Source organism: Eulemur rufifrons, chromosome 7 (assembly GCF_041146395.1).
Source record: "Eulemur rufifrons isolate Redbay chromosome 7, OSU_ERuf_1, whole genome shotgun sequence".
NCBI classification, from domain to species: Eukaryota; Metazoa; Chordata; class Mammalia; order Primates; family Lemuridae; genus Eulemur; species Eulemur rufifrons.
In genome coordinates this window covers 55262344-55280333 of record NC_090989.1, presented here as the reverse complement: position 1 = coordinate 55280333, position 17990 = coordinate 55262344, and the positions used below count along the sequence as shown (strand labels likewise).

At 40.8% G+C, this 17990-nt stretch overlaps 1 protein-coding gene across 4 annotated transcripts in view; it reads right to left on the bottom strand.

Moving 5' to 3' along the window:
• NECTIN3 (nectin cell adhesion molecule 3) overlaps window positions 1-2632 on the bottom strand; it is a 101323-nt gene extending 98691 nt beyond the window's left edge. For 3 of the 4 annotated variants that reach the window (XM_069472582.1, XM_069472581.1, XM_069472584.1), the window contains exon 1: window positions 2380-2632. In XM_069472582.1, the coding sequence (XP_069328683.1) occupies window positions 2380-2539 (160 nt within the window). In that variant the 5' untranslated portion in view covers window positions 2540-2632. Of the gene's footprint in view, window positions 1-2026; window positions 2163-2379 lie in introns of those variants that run through there. The other variant, XM_069472583.1, reaches the window with a different exon arrangement.
• Between the last annotated feature and the right edge of the window lie 15358 nt (window positions 2633-17990).

The following is a 17990-nucleotide window of genomic DNA, read 5'->3' as shown; positions in this document are numbered from 1 at the left end:
CCAGTTGTGAGGAATATGTTTAACAGTCAAATTATCATAATAAAGTTAAACAAAGTTAAGGCCATGCTAAATGTAAGCAACGTATCAAAAATAGCAGCAAAAAGAAAAAAATCTGTATGTAATAAAACAAGTAAAGCATTCTGATCAACAAATCATCAGATAGAGTTGTCTTTTTAAAGCTTTTATCTTTTCAATTCTAAAACTGGCTCTACTCGGTCAAACACAAGTACAAGCCAAACGTTTTAAGTAGTACTATGAATGTTAGTACTACTGTATTAACAGTAGTTAGAGCAACAAGTTGTTAGATCAAGAGCTTACTTGAAAAAATTCTGTTTCCATACTATTAAGCGTCCATAAGTCACAACAACTGTGCCCTATTCAAAGACTGAATTCTAAAATAAAGGCTGATGGAAAAACTTGTCATAAGGGTTCACAAATTAGGGTGTCATAACACCATAAGCCAAAAAAAGCAGCTCTTTAAATGAGCAGTGCACAGTAACACAAAACTGGTGTCTATCTCTACAACTACAGAGTTAACTCTAAAAAGTTCAATTTACACCTACTCTAAATCACACACTGCTTAAGTTTCTAGTCTCTAAGATATCAAGTCCCTCCAATACCACATTATTGAAGAGATTTTTTTTAAAAACCTTTTTTCTGTGTCCATGTGAAAACCAATGTGTTCCTTCAAAAACTAATCAACAATTCATTGCCACAATCACTATAAGTTATGTAAATTCTCTCTCCTCTATCGGATGTGCATGTCTCTAGCTTCAGTCATCCATAGGGCTTTGCCTAACTAGATCTACCTCTGCTGAGGTACAAATATTCTCTAAATCCTTAACATAAACTAAAGCAGGATAGTCATCCCCTCCAACTACTCCCTTGCCCAATTGTAAGCAGCATCCTCAATCCTCCTTAATGGAAAAGGACAGCGCACAAATTAAATCCAGAATTTTGCATCAATTTAAAGAAGGATAGCACTGAGAACCAAATATTTGGGGACTCGCAATATAGAAACAGTGCACGTTAAATAATATTCCATATATTACACTATACTCTGTGTAAATCATAAACTTTATCACTACAGTGCTAGCTAGAAACGTGGTAGTGAATTGGTAGTGGAAATTCTCGGCCTATGGGGGGACTCCATCTCATCATAAAAACTTTGCCTTCCTCATAACCAACTACCCTGACTCAGGATTCTCTTTCTTCTAAGTCACACTATCGAAGAAATTCGCACACATCTCTGCTTTTAACGAATATCGGAAAAACTTCTATTCAAGGTTACATGAAACACTGAAAACCAGTCTTTGAACAAGCTTAAGCTTTACCCGTCCACCTTCCTCACCAAGAGCCCTCAAATAACGTCCCTCAGTGTTTTGATATTACCCAAAGGCATTTAAAATTAATCTCCAAAGACTGGTGGCCTTATTTTCCCAAATCACTGCCTTCCATTAATTATCCCTTACGTCCAGTTCCCTCGCATGAAAGGCAGATGTGTTTTTTACAGGATCCTTACCAAGTAAGCTTCTAGTCTCCGATACCTGGGAACAGAACTTACAAAGAGACTAGCTCCCAAATGTGACAGGAAAACAGTAATCTAACATGGGGGAAGAAAGAGACGGGGGGAAAAAGGCGCGGGGCTGTTTTGATTACAACAGCCAAGGCAACAATCCATGCAGTCAAGCATTTAACACGTAAATCTTGGTCTTGGGGACAAACAGGGTTTGCTAAAATAAGAGATGCGACGGGGCTCAATCCACAGAGATCCAGAGGCTGCCAGGGCAGAAAGGGGCCACAGGACGATAGAAAACTGACTGTAGGGGATGCTGCGGCAGGGTGGGCTAAGATGGTGGGTGCCTTCTCCAGGGTAGAAGACCGTGAGGGTGGACTCGAAGGCTTCATTCCATCCATCGGGCTCTGGTCCATAGGGTTTCCGGGCTCACAGCTCAAATTTCACCGGGGGAAAAAGGGAGGCGGCAAATGGACATCTCGGCACCTTAACCTCAGTCCAAAAGTCCACGCTCTCGGCTTCCCCGCGAATGAGCGAGGAAGTAACAGTCCCTGGAGCAAACCCAGAGGAGCCCCGCGCACTAAGCACCACCGCCGACCCCTGGCCATCAACGCGGCGACCCGCGCGGCCACGGGGGAGGGGAGCGGGCAGCCCGCGCCGCACTCGCCGGCCCGGCCCTTCCCCGGCCTCGCCCCGGGCACGACGAAAAGTTTCCAGCCAAAGTCCGAGGCACTCGCTCGCGCAGCCAACCGCCGAACACAACCGCCTCGCCGCCCCGAGAGTGGCCCGGCCGACCCTGTCGCGGCGCCTGGACCCTTGGTCGCGCCACCCTCAGCCCGCGCCAGCCGCCGAGGTTCACCTACCACAGAGTCGGGAGAAGAGCAGCAGAGGGAAGAGCAGCAGCAGCAGCGGCGGTGGCGTCGGGGGCGGCAGCAGGAGCCCGGCTCCGGGGGGAGAAGCAGAAGAAAGTTGTGCTTTGCCGCCTCCGGGACACAGCGGGGCCGGCCCCGGGGTCCGCGCCATCCCCCACTCTCCCCCCGGCCCGCTCGCCCGCCCGCCCCGCCTTCTCCGCCGGCCCCGGCGCCTCAGGCTCTGGGCGGCGGCAGCAGCGGCCGCGGCGCGGCGCGGCGGCGGCGGCGGAAGGTCCGGCGCGCGCGGCCGCAACTCCCAGCTCTTGCGCCGTCGCCGCAGGCTGACACTCAGCCGAGCGCTCGCGGCTGCCGCGACTCAGCCGTCGCCGACGCCACTGCCGAGGCTGAGGCGGGAGCCGCCCGCCGCCGCCGCCACTCCCCTCCCCCCGGCACCCGCCCGCCTCGAACTCCTGGGAACTCGGAACGCACCACCCCGCCCCACGCGGGAGGGGGAGAGGAAACCGACCCTCCGAGCGGGCGCTGCGACTCGCCCGCCCTCCCCGCGCAACTCCAGCTCCGGTCTGATCCCTGGGTGCAAGCCGCGGCTCCTCCCCCGCCCTCCTACACACGCTCCTCCCCTTCCAAAAAAAAAAAAAAAACTCTCCTCATCCACTTTGATACAGGGTTTCTCCCAAACAGAGCTTTAAAAAGGACAAGAAAATCTGGAATCTGTTAGTCGGCCCCGCCCCTCATTCCTGCCTCGTTTACCCCCCTTCCCAGCGTTTCCAATGGTCTCGTCCACTCCGCCCCTCGCGGGTCCGCCGCGGCCGGCGCAGACCCAGGCGAAGGGCTGTGGGACCATCGCGCTGGGCGCTCTCCTCTCCCTGGCAGCGCTCAGGCTGGCTGGGACCGGGACGAGGAGGGGCCGGGGAGGGGCAGGAAAGATGGGGCAGCCCTTCCGTTGCCCACGCTAAAGATTCCTGTCTGGGAAGCGGGACGCAGCCTGCTGGACTGGTCGTCTCCCACCTCGCCGGGGCGCGGGAGACTGAAGGAGAGACTTTCTCCTTCTTCCTGCTCCCCGGGACGGCTGTGTTTTCCGAATGGCTCCCTTCTTCCCAGCCCCGCTGGTCCCCCGCTGGCCGAGGCACGTTTGCACAGGCGTTTTTCCTGCTTCTTTCTCTGGGAGGGCGGCTTGGTGGAAGGGTCAGCGGAGCTGGGCGAGGAGAGGGGTCCCCGAAGGTTTGTTTTCTCGCTCTTGCTTCTCTCCGGCCGCCGGGCTGTCCACTTTCCGCGCCGGGCGACTGGCAACAGGAGGCCATGGATTCCCCCAACGGAGGGCTTCGAGTGCGTTGGTGTTTTTCTTTGATTTTGTTTCATTTGCATGTTTGCACGTGTAGTTTTATTTTCTTGCCTGTTTTCCTTTGAACTGATCGCAGGAAAGCAACCTCGGGAAGTACAAAACATTTGCCCGTAAGAGGAGCGTCTGTGGTCCACCATGACCCCAGAGAGCTGACAGCCCTGCCCTTTTCATCCATCCGCCACGCACATTTCCAGTGGCTTGACCTTGGAGCCACAGCCACTCGCAGTTCCGCGGGGAAAGGAGAAGGGCGGACAGTTTGGACTGTCCGGGGGTCGGGGGGTGGGGGCGGATTGGAGGGGGAGGACACCAGTCCTCAGGCCTGACACCATTAATTTCATGTAGGTCCCACCATCTCCACCAGATAGCCACAAATGTACTCCAATAAGAAGAGAGTTGAACCATTGTCAGTCGCCCAGAGATGAGCCTGTGGCAGCTAAACTAATACTTGCCTGTGGTCAAGACCAAGCTTTTCCTCAGCTTTCAAGCACTAGGGTCTTCCCACCCTCCGCCCACTGACTTATAGTGTTTTACTCACCTCCAAGGCAACACGTCATTCTACCCCCTGCCCACCTCTTTTTTTTCTTAACTTCCACCTCCTATCCTTACTCCCAGCTCTCAATCTAGTTACCTCTTTCCCTCCAACCCCTTCCTCTTCTCCTTCCCTGTGCCTGCCTGCCTCTGTCATCCCATGTAAGCTTGTCTCCTGCAGACAAGGCTTTCCATTACCTATCCTCAAGATGCACTTATGAATAAACCTTGTCCTGCATCGCTCAGGGAGATCCCCTGATGGTGATCATAATTGACGAAATGTAGCTATTGTGACATTCCTCAGCTGTGCTGACACCACCGTTTCCCTTGAGAAAATTTCTTTTCCAATGTTCGCATTCCCTAAACCTAATTTCACTGCTAAATTTAGAGCCCACTGTGCAAGGACTAGCTAATTATCTGTTTAGATAGCACTTTAACACATTGTTGAGACTCAGTTAAATGTTAAACAACCAAAATTTTATTATCACTAGCCAATTTCATTACCCCAGGCTTTCCCTGATGGTTTCCAGTCTCCAGAAAAAGTAATTTAACCCACATTTTAAAAGGTAGGAAAGGATTAATATGGGGGCCATCGTGCAATTGCTATAGAGTCCATAAAGGGATTAGCAGGTTTAGTGCTTCTCAAAAGGATATGAAGCTTTAAAAAAATATTATTTCCTCCATATTTGGTGAAATTGATTAGTGGCATGCTTTAATTATGTTCTCTGACCTAAAGTGAAGAGAGAGCATGAAAGAACAATATTTATAGATGTTATATAAGCATTAAAAGAGCACCATGCTACTGTTTTATGTGTATAAGGCATTATAATATAATAATAATTTTTGTTGATATAGCATCTTGAACCACAGAGATATCAAAGCACATGCTCGCTTCCGACGAAAGGTAGCAATTACTATTATCCCTACTTGACAGGTAGAAGAACCTAGGCACAGAGGTTAAGTGCTCTGCAAATACTACCAGCCATGTGCAGTGGGGTTTCCTGCCAGAACCAAGTTCTTGCCTTTCAATGGGCACCATTTACCTCTCAAGATTACTCTTTAAGTTAAAAACAAATTTACTGAGATAACTCAAATTTCGACTTTATAAAACTGTCTAGTCTTAAACTACCTTCTCCTCAGATGAATGGATTTTAGATAAACCCACCCCAAGCTTTCCTGTTGGAAATTTTTACTGGCTACAGAAAAAGATTTTATATTATATATACAACTCATTTTTTTCAAGAACCAGAATTACTGTTGATTTTTTAAAAAACCTTTAACATGAGAGTATAACTGGGTTTTATACCATTTTTAGTTTTCTAACTTTATAGATAAGCTCACATTTATTAGTAACAAATTGGTTGAAGGAATACTTAATTATAGCTAACATTAATATTTCTGACTCTACTGAAGTATGCATGTGTTTTCCCAGGGAAAAAAAAACTATCTGAACAAAAAGCAACATAATCCTAATGCCAACAGTGATTTCATTGTTTTGGGCTAAGAGTTCTGATGGTGTCCATCCCACTTTCGCCTCAAAGACTGTTTGCCAATTATCAAGGTTCATTAACTCTTAACTAAAAAACAAAGGTTGACATCTTAACAAAGAAGTAATTATGTACAGTGCTGGGCATTTTACATTTACTCACATCATCTAAATGAAAGGTTTGAGACTATTACTAGAATTTCATAGCCAACTCTGAACCAAAGGAAATATTTTATAGGAGAGGTAGGATATTATTATATATACTTCAGCTAATTCTCCTTACCATCAGCAAATTTTTTATAACCTGCTGTGTGAAGAAGCAGCATAGTTTTCTCTCAGTGGAAGAGATGAGCAATGCTTTGTGGAATGTTTAAACTTGGTACTATATTTGATAATAAGCTGATGTTACCCAGCTAGAACCACAGTCTTCTAAAAGAGAACTTTCTAAAGTATGCAAATACTTAAAGACAAACTGCAAACCCACAAAAAAGTCCACCTCCTTGCAAAATTTTCACTACATTCACGTTTATCAATCATAACTATATCCTATTGAAGAGATCTTTCCTATATATTCATACTACTTTCTCCCTCATATTTCCTTTTAGTCTTTGCTAAAATTTCACTTTATCGTTGAGACCTTCTAGGGCCACCCCATATGAAAGAGCTGCCTCCATCCCAATCCCTATCCCCTTAACTTTATCCCCTTGCTTTGTTTTATCCATTGTACTTGCCATCTGACATGTTATGTCTCTATTTATTGTCCTGTTTCCCTTCACTAGAATGAAAGTTCCACAAGGGCAAGCAGGTATCTATTTTTTTCACTGTTAAAACTCAAGCACCTAGAATAATGTCTGCCATACAGGTTTTATATTTGGTGATTTAATGATAATTATTGTGACATACCATACTCAAGTGCATGTCTAATGGAAACTCAATAGAAATGTATTAATTTTTTAAGGTCGTGAGTATATGATTGATCATGTTGAGGTTTTAAGCTGACCATTGCTTAAGACTCTTGATATAATTGCTATCAAACTATTGTTTCTCCACTCCATATTCATAGTTCTACACTGGTTTCGTAATGCTGGGGCTAGGACTCTGTAAACTATGTGTCTCCTTTACCAACTGGCTTCCTAATGAATTCTATCAATAGGTTCTATCAACAGAGGGAGCATTGAAGGCAAAAGTAAGGAGAAAGGGACTTTGCTTCTAGCTCCTTTCAGCATCACTTTAGCAGTAATAGCCTGTCACCCTGTCCTTAGCAGTTGGTTTCAGCCTCCCACTTTTACACTCTAAAAGCCAGACTCATCATGACCCCTCAAAGGTACCAGCCCCAGCCAGGATGTTCCTATTTCTCAGAGGTCCAAGAGCCAGCTAAGAAGGATCCCTTTTCGGAGCTTCTGAGTTCTAATAACCCAACTTTTCCCTTTGTTCTCCCAGCTCTAAAAGTAGTAACAATTTCCTACAGTTAATATCTCTGGGTCACCTTAGTGTTCCCTTTTTGATCTGGAGACCCCCTCCAACCTCTGTGTATCATTTCCCTATATTAAGTTCCCTTAGTTACATCGTATGATTTCTATAGTCCTGATTGAACTTCAATTGATGCTCTGTTTTTCAGTGCTCATTTCCCCAAACCTTCCCTGTTACAGTTATTTTTATCTAAGTCAAACTGTTTAAAGTCACAGAAACAACATCACTCTATCAATTAGTGTAAATAAAAGCAATAAATCAAATGAGCAAAATTTGTTCTTTCATTGGCAATAATCCAGGTTAAGCAGGGGTGAGTTTGAAATAAGTAAATTTGGAAGTAATTATTTTATCATTTCAGTCATATATATGTATGCTTTGTATTTTTGTTGACGTTCCTCCATGGCAAAAACAAACATAAATTTCTCATTTTAGATGCTTTAGCTGATTTATTTCTTTTATGGATCTTGATTACACTTAAGAATCATGAAATTTAAAATGAAAGGAATATACAGTTTGATAGAAGAAATAAGACCCAATATTTGATAGATCAGTAGGGTGACTATAGTTTACAATAACCAATTGTATATTTCAAAATAGCTAGAAGAGAATAATTCAAATATTTCTAGCAGGAAGAAAAGACAAATACTTAAGGTGATGGATATCCAATTATACTGATTTGATCTTTGCAAATTATATGAATGTATTAAATTATCGCATGTCCTCCCAAAAATATGCATGTCTTATGTATCAATAAAAAATGTTTTAAATAAAAGGATTATTTGGGAAAAGAAGATTTGGACTTCTCTCTTATACCTACAATGAAAACAAACATACATTTCACATAACTCTCCGGAGCCTAACTTTATTTATATTATGCAACTTTTTTGTAGATGTGCTAGTGTTCTAAAGAGTATGGTTTGAGAAACTGATAATCAAGCAGAAAGAAGAGCTATACTATACCATTATGGTAGGTTAAATAATAGGGTAGGTTAATTGAACAAAGGTGATTAAGCTACTGTATGCTGGATTCTATGTTAGGTGTTAGGAATAGAAAACCCCAAGTCCTGACTCCAAATACTAATAATGATATTCTTGCAAACGTTGGAAGGATGAACAGTATAGGAGAGAGCAGAGGATCCCAGGTCTGCCTAAAAGAGACTAGGAAGGCCTCAGAGCAGAGATAACATTTGAACAATCTTTAAGAATGACGGAGTTTTCCACATGAATGAGGGGAAAGCAGCTGAGGGAACAGGGGAATGATACATGGAAGGTTACAGAGGCATGGCAAAGTATGATGTGTTCTGGAAACCACAAGTATGTCTGTGCTGTTAGAAAGTAGCATGCAAAGAGAAGTTAGGGGATAAGGTAAAAATGAAGTTAGATGGGTAGGCAGGAATTTTTTTAAACCTTGTAAAGAAGTTTGGATTTTATCTGGTGGATCATGAGAACAACTGAAGAATTTGAGTAGGAGAATGACAAGAGTAGATGTGCTAGAAAAGTCAGAGAAATGTGTGAAGGTGAAGATGGATGGATTCTCAGGGGATTTAGGAGAATTATAAGCAGGAATTTAGTAAGCAAGTTATACGGAGTAGAATGAATAAAGTTCTGAACTTTCATTTGTGGATGGAATAAAGTGATGAAATGAATGGAAAAGAGAAAACGAATTCAGAAGAATTTTAGTGTTTTAAAATAAAATAATTTCTTTCCAAAGTGAGTTGAATATGGTGTGACTAGCTAGGAGATAATACAGTAAAATCCCTTGTCCAAAGAACAGAAACAGCAAAGAGCAGATGTTTAATAATGTTGATTGTGTAATAAATTATTGGAAAACTTATTTTAATAATTCCACAATCAATGAAATGGTTATTGCATTTTAAATTAATGAAGACCTTGGAATGACTCATCAAAATATGAAAGATTGTTCAGCATAGCAAATTTCACATATTTTTATTTTCTGTTTGTGAAATTCCTTTTATGATATTAATGCATTAAGAATTTCTGTATTTGCATAAACAGAATCACCAATCCCGAGTTCTGCCAGATAATAAACAATTTACTGAACTTGAAATTCAAAAAAAAAAAAAAAAAAAATAATGTAGGCAACTGAGAGAAGCAAGAGGCAAAAGGCACAAAGAGATGAAAAAGGAATGAAAAAAGAGTCAAAGAAGGTAATGAAAATATGGGTAGAGGCAGAGGGATATTAAAAGAAGAGAGCATGGAGAAGAAAATAGGAAGTAAAATCCAAATTACAAAGGCTGCAATAATGCAACTGATGATTTTTAAATTATTGGGCAAAATTTTGGAACAAATTTTATAATTTTCTTCGTATGGAAGGAAGAGAGGGAAAAGAAAGAGTAGCTTTGTAAATGATTTGGCTATTATTTTTAGATTGAACTGAACTGAAGAAGTCTGCTGTCTGTGTAGGTTCAGTACAATGAAGAGCCACTTTTTTCCCCATAGGTATTTCAATGTATCCAACCCTAATTAATCGCCTAAAGCATTATTTTTAACCTGTATCCTTTGGTTTCTAATCTGAAACATACTCATCAGCCACCCTATGCCCCCCTACCCAGAGAGATGCACGCAAGAGACTGTATGATGTAATACTAAAAGCCCTGGAGCCACACTGCCTAGATTTCAGTTCAAATCCTCACTGTTTAACCTTGGGCAAGTTGCTGATTGTCTTAGTTACCTCATGTGAAAATAGGGAAAAGGATTACTCTTTCCTCACAGTATTGCTTAAAGATAAAATTAGTTCGTGAAATGACTTTAGAACCAGTCTAACATATAAAGCCCAAGAGGTGTTAGTTGTGGTAGTAGTTGCATTGTCAGTAGTAATAGTATTTTAAACATGCATTCAAGAATTACATATCAATCATAGGAGCCTGGGAGTGGACTTTTGATAAGGCTCATGTTCCCAACAATCCAATAGAAAGCTTGAAACCAGTTCTGATAAACTTTCCCTTCTATTAACTAGATTGTGCTAATTCAGCATCCTTCTTTATTGCTTACAAACCTTTGCAGTTTACTGCCAGAATAATGCCACCCCTCAAGTCAACATCCTAATCCCCAAAACCTGTAAATATACCACATTAAATGGCAAAAGGAAATTAAGTTTGCAGATGTAATTTAGGTTGCTAATTAGCTGAATTTAGGGAGATCATCCTGGATTATCCAGGTGAACACAATGTAATCACAAGCATCCTTAAAAGTCAAAGAGGATGGCAGAAGACAAGAATCAAAGTGAGATGTGACTACAGAAGAATGGTCAGAGAGATGCAACATTACTGGCTTTGATGATGGAGGAAGGGGAGAGTGAGCCAAAGAATATGGTAGTGTGAAGATTGAAAAAGCAAAGACACAGATTCTCCCTGAGAGCCTCTAAAAAGGAATGCAGTCCTGCCCCCCACCCTGATTCTAGCCAGGAGAGCCTCATGTTAGACACCTAATCTACAGAATAGATAATAAATTTATGTTGTTGTAAGCCATTAAGTCTGTGGCAATATACAGTAGCAGTAGAAAACTAATACATCTCCTAACCCCCTTATCTTAATTCCTTTGACCAACACTCTAAGACCTTAATATGAAACCCAGTTTATTTCTAATCACCTTATCTAGCTTGCCTCCATAGGTCCTAGGCCTACTCCACCCTGACCAATCTCTTTGTTTTCCTCATGAGACCTTTTAGGACCCTGTTCCACCATGAAAAACACCCCCATATCTTTGCCTTTAACAGTCTCACTTTCTCAAACTAAATGTAACATGAATTTGTCTCTTGAAATTTAAGAGCTGGTATACTGTCCTGGAGAGGCCAGGAAATGTCATGCACTTCAAGGACAAATTCCCCTGCTGCTCTTGTGGGCTGCTGTGGGACCTAAGCTTGAGGAAGCCATGCATCTCACAGCTGCCTGCCTACCCTGCTCCCACTGAGAGTAGCCCCACTGTCCCTGGTGGCAGACCCACAGAGCAGCTGCTACTGCCCCCACACCTCACATTCTACCCTCAGCCTGGGAACATCTTGCCCCTGCCTATCACAGCCAGTGCCTGAATGCACCACCAGAAAGAGGGAGGATGTGAAAAACAGTAGAAAAGTACGTAGTCACCTATAAAGGAACCACTATCAGAAAAACAGGAGATTTTTCAGCAGAAACCTTAAAGGCTAGGAGAAAATGGGATGACATATTCAAAGTGCTGAAACAAAAAAATGGCCACCCAAGGATACTATATCCAGCAAAGTGACCCTTCATAAATGAAGGAGAAATAGTCTTTCCTGGACAAATAAATGCTGAGGGTATTCATTACCACCAGACCAGCCCTATAAGAAATGCTCAAGAGAGTCCTAACTTGGAAGTGAAAGGACAAAATTTACCACCATGAAAACCCATGAAAGAATAAAACTCACTGGTAAACCAAACACACAAATGAGGAAGAGAAAGGATTCAAATGTTACCACTATAGTAAACCACCAAACCACAATGACAATCAACACGAGAAAAAGAAAGAAAAAAAGAACATACAAAACAACCAGAAAACAACAATATGACAGTAACAAAACCTCACATAATCATTAATATCCTTGAATATAAATGGATTGAATTCTGCATTTAAAAGACATAGACTGGCTGAATAGATACAAGACACATGATCAACTATGTGCTGCCTACAACAAAACACTTTACCTGCAAAGACACATGTAGAGTCAAAGTAAAAGGATGGAAAAAGATAATTCATGCAAGCAGACACCAAAAGCAAGGAGGAGTGGCTATGCTTATATCAGATAAAACAGACTTAAGTCAAAAATTGTAAAAAAAAAAAAAAAAAAAGACAAAGAACCTCACTATAATGATAAAGGAATCAATCCACCAAGAGGGTATAATAATTATATAATTTTATGTAATTATATATATATCACAACACTGGAGCACCCAGATTCATAAAACAAATATTACTAGATCTAGAGAGGGAGATAGAGTCCAATATAATAATAGTGAAGGACTTCAACAACTCACTCTCAGCATTAGATAGATCATCTGGACAGAAAATCAACAAAGAAACTTTGGGTTTAAACTGGATTCCTGACCAAATAATTCTAACAGACATTTACAGAACATTTTATCCAACAACTGCAAAATATACATTCTTCTCATCAGCACATGGAACATTCTTCAGAATAGACCATATGTTAGGCCATAAAACAAGTCTTAATAAATTTTTAAAAACTGAAGTCATATCAAGTATCTTCTCAGACCACAATAGAATAAAACCAGAAATCAACATAAAGAGGAATCGTAGAAGCTATACAAATAGATGGAAATTAAACAACATGCTCCTGAATGACCATTGAGTCAATGAAGAAATTAAGATGGAAATAAAAAAAGCCCCATTAAATTGGGCTATGGACATGAAGACATTTCTCAAAAGAAGATATACACATGGTCCACAGGTATATGAAAAATGCTCAACATTACTAAACATCAGATAAATGCAAACCACAACCACAATGAGATATCACCTTACTCCAGTTAGAATAACTATTATTAAAAAAACAGAACAACAGATGCAGGCAAGAATGCTAAGAAAAGGAAGCTCTTATACGCTGTTGGTGGCAGTGTAAATTAGTACAACACTATGAAAAATAGTATGGAGATTTCTCAAAAAACTAAAAGTATAACTACCATACAATCCAGCAATCCCACTGCTGGGTATTTATCCAAATGAAAAGAAATCTGTATATCAAAGGAATACCTACACTCTTATGTTTATTGCAGCTCTATTTATGATAGCAAAGCTAGGGAAGCAAGCTTGTCCATTGAGGGACAAATGGATAAAGTGTGGTGTGTATACACAATGGAATACTATTCAGACATAAATAAGAATGAAATCATGTCATTTGAAGCAACATGGATGGAACTGGAGCTCATTATCTTAAGTTAAATAAGCCAAGTACAGAAAGACTGATGATGTATGTTTTCACTCACATGTGGGAGCTAAAATTGATCTCATGGAGCTAGAGAGTAGAATAATAAATACCAGAGGCTAGGAAGGGTATATGGTTGGGAGGGGGAACAGAGAGAGGTTGGTTAGTGTGTACAAACATACAGTTTGAAAAAACAAATAAGCCTCAATATTTGTTATCAGAGTAGGGTGACTGTAGTTAGCAACAATGCATTGTTTATTTCACAGTAGCTAGAAGAGAAGACTTGAAATTTTACAAACACATAAAAACACCCCAAGTACACTTACTTGATCATTTTACATTCTGTACATGTAACATATTCACATGTAACTCATAAACATGTAAAATATTTTGTATCAGTAAAAAAGTAAGATATTTTTCATCCTTTTCTAAAAGAAAGCTTCTGTTTTTTCCACTTACTTCAGCCCAGGTTGTCTAGAACAGGGCTAGGTGTATGTACTTCTAGAGCATTGTTCTATAGTCCTTAATCGAGAACCTCTCATCTTTTGAACCTCTCATCTTTTGAACCTCTGTGTACACTTTTTTATTCTGCTTCTACTTGAAGTCCTTGATAACATCAATACTTTTCAACCTTCTGTGAACATTTGGTCTTAGTGGGAATTTCTCATTGAAGAGCTTTTTTTCTAACATAACCTCCTATTTTCCTACCAATTTATTGGCACTGTTGAATTTATTGTCTTCCAATTTTTGTCTTATACCACTTATCTCCAAATCCATTACTTCCATTCTGCCTTTGTATTCAGACTGGACTTCATGATAAACTTTTCAGTAATGTACTCACCAGACCTTGTTTGCCTTGCTGACCCTCACTAATGACATTCAGCATTCCTGACAAACATCAGGAGTTATTTGATAAAATGTCAACAGGGTGCCAATTATAATTCCTGAAATTTCATGGTATCAAGTGTCTCCTCAGGTTCTCAAAGCTGTGCAAAAATTCTTATAGTTATCTTTATTGAAGCCTTTGCAATGACTGCTTCAAAATTTTCCCCTTCTATTTAAGCCTTTACTCTCTTCCTTAGCCCGTGAACTCTCATTGGATAACATTGCTTCTTATTTCCCTGAAAAAAATGAAGTCTTCCTAGAAGAACTACATCAATCTCCTTCTAATTTAACTTGTCTTGTCTTCCTTTCCTCTCTCTCTGCAATAATTTAACAGTTCATTGACAATGACCAAGTTGTCTTTTCCTACCTATTGCCGTAACTATCTTCATGGTTACTTAAATTACTGTGAAATATATTAGATTACTGAAAATATCTAGGTATTCATACTTCCAATACAACTGTATTAGTCAAGGTTTTATAAAAATGATAAACCAATAGGATATATAAATAGGTTAGGTAGATATATAGATAGGGAGGTAGGTAGATGAGAAGGGATTTATTAGGGGAATTGGCCTATGTGATTGTGGAGACTGAGGAGTCCCTTCACAGGTCATCTGTAGGGTGGAGACCCTGGGATGCCAGTAGCATGGTTCAGTTCAAGACCCAAAAGCCTCAGAACCAGGGAAGCTAATGCCATAATTCTTAGTTTGAGGCAAAAGGCCTGAGAACCCAGGGTTGAGGATGGTGTTAGCTCTGGAGTCCCAAGCCCAGAAAGCCTAGAGTTTCAGTGTTCCAGGGCAGGAGGAGGAGAGTGTCTCAGCTCCAGGACAGAGAAAGGGGAAATACTTTTCTCTCCTTTTTTGTTCTCTCCGGGCCCCTCGCCAGTTAGATAGTGTCTGCCCACATTGAGAGCAGATCTTTCCCACTCAGCCTGACTCAGGCCAATCTCCTTTGGAAACTCCCTCACAAACACACCCAGAAATAATGCTTTACCAATTCTCTAGGTATTACATAATCCAGTCACGTTGACAACTAAAATTAACCACCACAACAACTTACCAAGAGGAACTAATATGTCATTTTTGTCAATCTTTTTATTTATAACATGAGAGAAATCCCTGAGAAACTGACTCTCTTGACTAATGATAAAATAACTGTTCAGAATTAGTAAATGTTTCTTCCCTAAAGGGATTATTGACAATGAATGAAGGAACCACCCTTTTGAATGCTATAATCAAAGATATACTTCATTTATTTAGCAAATATTTATTCCAGATCTTCCATTCTCTATCCAATGGAGATGTAGCAATAAAGAAAATATACATGTCTTTTCTTCAGTGACTTTTCAGTTTGGCATGGGAGGTAGATATTGAATGAATAATGAATAATTATGCATTTAATTATTTAGTCTCTCTCTCTCTCTCTCTTTTTTTTTTTTTTTTTGAAACAAAGTCTTTCTCTGTCTCCCTGGCTAGAGTGTAGTGGCATCATCATAGCTTACTGCAATCTCAAACTCCTGAGCTCAAGTGATCCTCCTGCCTCAGCCTCCCACATAGCTGAGACTACAGGCATGTGCCATCACACCTGGCTAACTTTTCTATTTTTTGTAGAGACAAGGTCTCACTCTTGCTCAGGCTAGTCTTGAACTCCTGGCCTCAAAAGATCTTCCCAGCTGGGCCTCCCAATATGCTAGGATTACAGGTATGAGCCACTGCCTCCAGCCTATTTAGTCTCAATTTTATGAATGTTATAAGGAAAGGTGCAGGGTGCCATAGTGTATATTTTGAGAAACCCAGATTAACATGTTGGGCCAAAAATAGCTGTATTGATGAACTGTTAAGCTAAGACCCAAAATATAAATTTGTATTAATGCTATGAAAACTGTGTGAATGAGTGAGTGCATGTATGTGTGTGTGTCTTGTCTTAATAGCATTCAGTTTAAAAGCCAAGAGTTTAGTTAATTTGAAAAATTAGATCAGGAACATGTGCCAATTATTTGTGTTCTCCTTCAGTCACAGGGGCTGGAAGCCTACAAACTACATTTTGCCAACTATTTTATAAGAACATTTCCCATTAATTTCTGCCAATAGGCAGGACTGGAGGGACATTAGAAAGTAAGAGCAACGAAGAAGCCTTTTTGTTCTGCTTATGGTGGAGCCTCTGGTAGCAGCAATAGAAGTAGAAGGCTCTGGGATCCAGTAGTCAGTAAAAGATTTTTAGCAGCATCTACATAAAGGAAGGTGACTGTTTATTTCCAACAGCAGCAGGAGCAGGTACAGCGCCTCCAGCACATTAAAGAAAAGTAAAGGATAGTGAGTTCTAGCCAAGAGGGAATAGCAGCTTCTTGACTTCCAGGTAATATCTCACTGATTAAAATGGGTCTTCAATTCTGTTTTTCTAGCTGTATGCTGACTAATACAGAATAGAAGAAGGGCAAAAGAGACTACGAAGGTCAAAAGAGGCCAGATAAAGGAGATTGTCATTGGTTAAGAATTTTGGACTTCATCTAACAGTAATGGGAAGCCATTGAAGGATTCTCAATAGAGAAGTGACGTGATCAGTTTTCCATTTTTGTAAAGAACAATCTGACTACCATAGAGGGAATGGATTGGTGAGAATAAGAGTGACTTCAGGAATCAGTTAAGTGAATATAGGAATTCAAGCAAGAAGTGACAGTAATTAGATCCAAAGTGATGAAAACAGAGAAGTTAACAGAGCTGAAAAGGAATTGGTAGGACTTTGGGATTGGTTGAATTTAGGGAGCAAGAGATAAAAAGTCAAGGGTGATTCAAAGATTTCTGACATGACCACTGGGTAGATCATGATGTAATTCACTGAGATAAGATAATTTTAGGGGTAAATATCATAACTTTAAGTAGGAGTTGCATATGAGGAAATCCCAGCAAATATACCCAGTACAGTTAAATAAGCAGATATGGAACTCATAACATTAGTTTATGCTGGGGAAATAAATTTAGAAGTGATCAACCAATTGATTTATTTCAAACCATGTAAGTATATGAGATTACTTAGGACATGAACATATTGTGAAAAGATAAGGCCTAATCCTGAGAAGTGGAAATATTTAAATGACATGTTGAAGAAAAGGCAGCATCAGCAACAGAAACTGAAGAGTTGCCAGAGGTGAAAAAGAAAACTGAAAATGTGATATCATAGAAACTGAGAGATAAGAATATTTCTAGGCCGGGTGCGGTGGCTCACACCTGTAATCCTAGCACTCTGGGAGGCCGAGGTGGGCGGATCGTTTGAGCTCAGGAGTTCGAGACCAGCCTGAGCAGGAGCGAGACCCCATCTCTACTAAAAATAGAAAGAAATTATATGGACAGCTAAAAATATATATAGAAAAAATTAGCCGGGCATGGTGGTGCATGCCTGTAGTCCCAGCTACTCGGGAGGCTGAGACAGGAGGATCACTTGAGCTCAGGAGTTTGAGGTTGCTGTGAGCTAGGCTGACGCCACGGCACTCACTCTAGCCTGGGCAACAGAGTGAGACTCTGTCTCAAAAAAAAAAAAAAAAAAAAAAAAAAAAAAGAATATTTCTAGAAAGAGGAAATGATCACTTCGGTTGAATGCTGTGATTAAATAAGTACATTGGTAATCTCAACAAGGTAACAGAAACCAACTGTGGCTAATATAAGCAGACACTGAATTTATTTAAAGGATATTAGGTAGTTTATTAAATCTTTAGAAGGCATGGTAAACCAGACTGGAGTCCAGAAGCCAGAAACAATGCTCAAACTCACACTGCAGAGGTAATCAAGAGAAGATAATATTAATGCAACCACTTAACACTAGCTGCCACATTTGGCACCAAGGATAAGACTTAAACTGTACATTAGACACCACCTCTTACACTGCTGCCACCATCACCACACCAAAGAGTTTCTTGAGCGCCACATGATTCATAGGCCAGTGCATCTGACCTGCCTAGCACTGGAAACAGATGTTAGACTGAA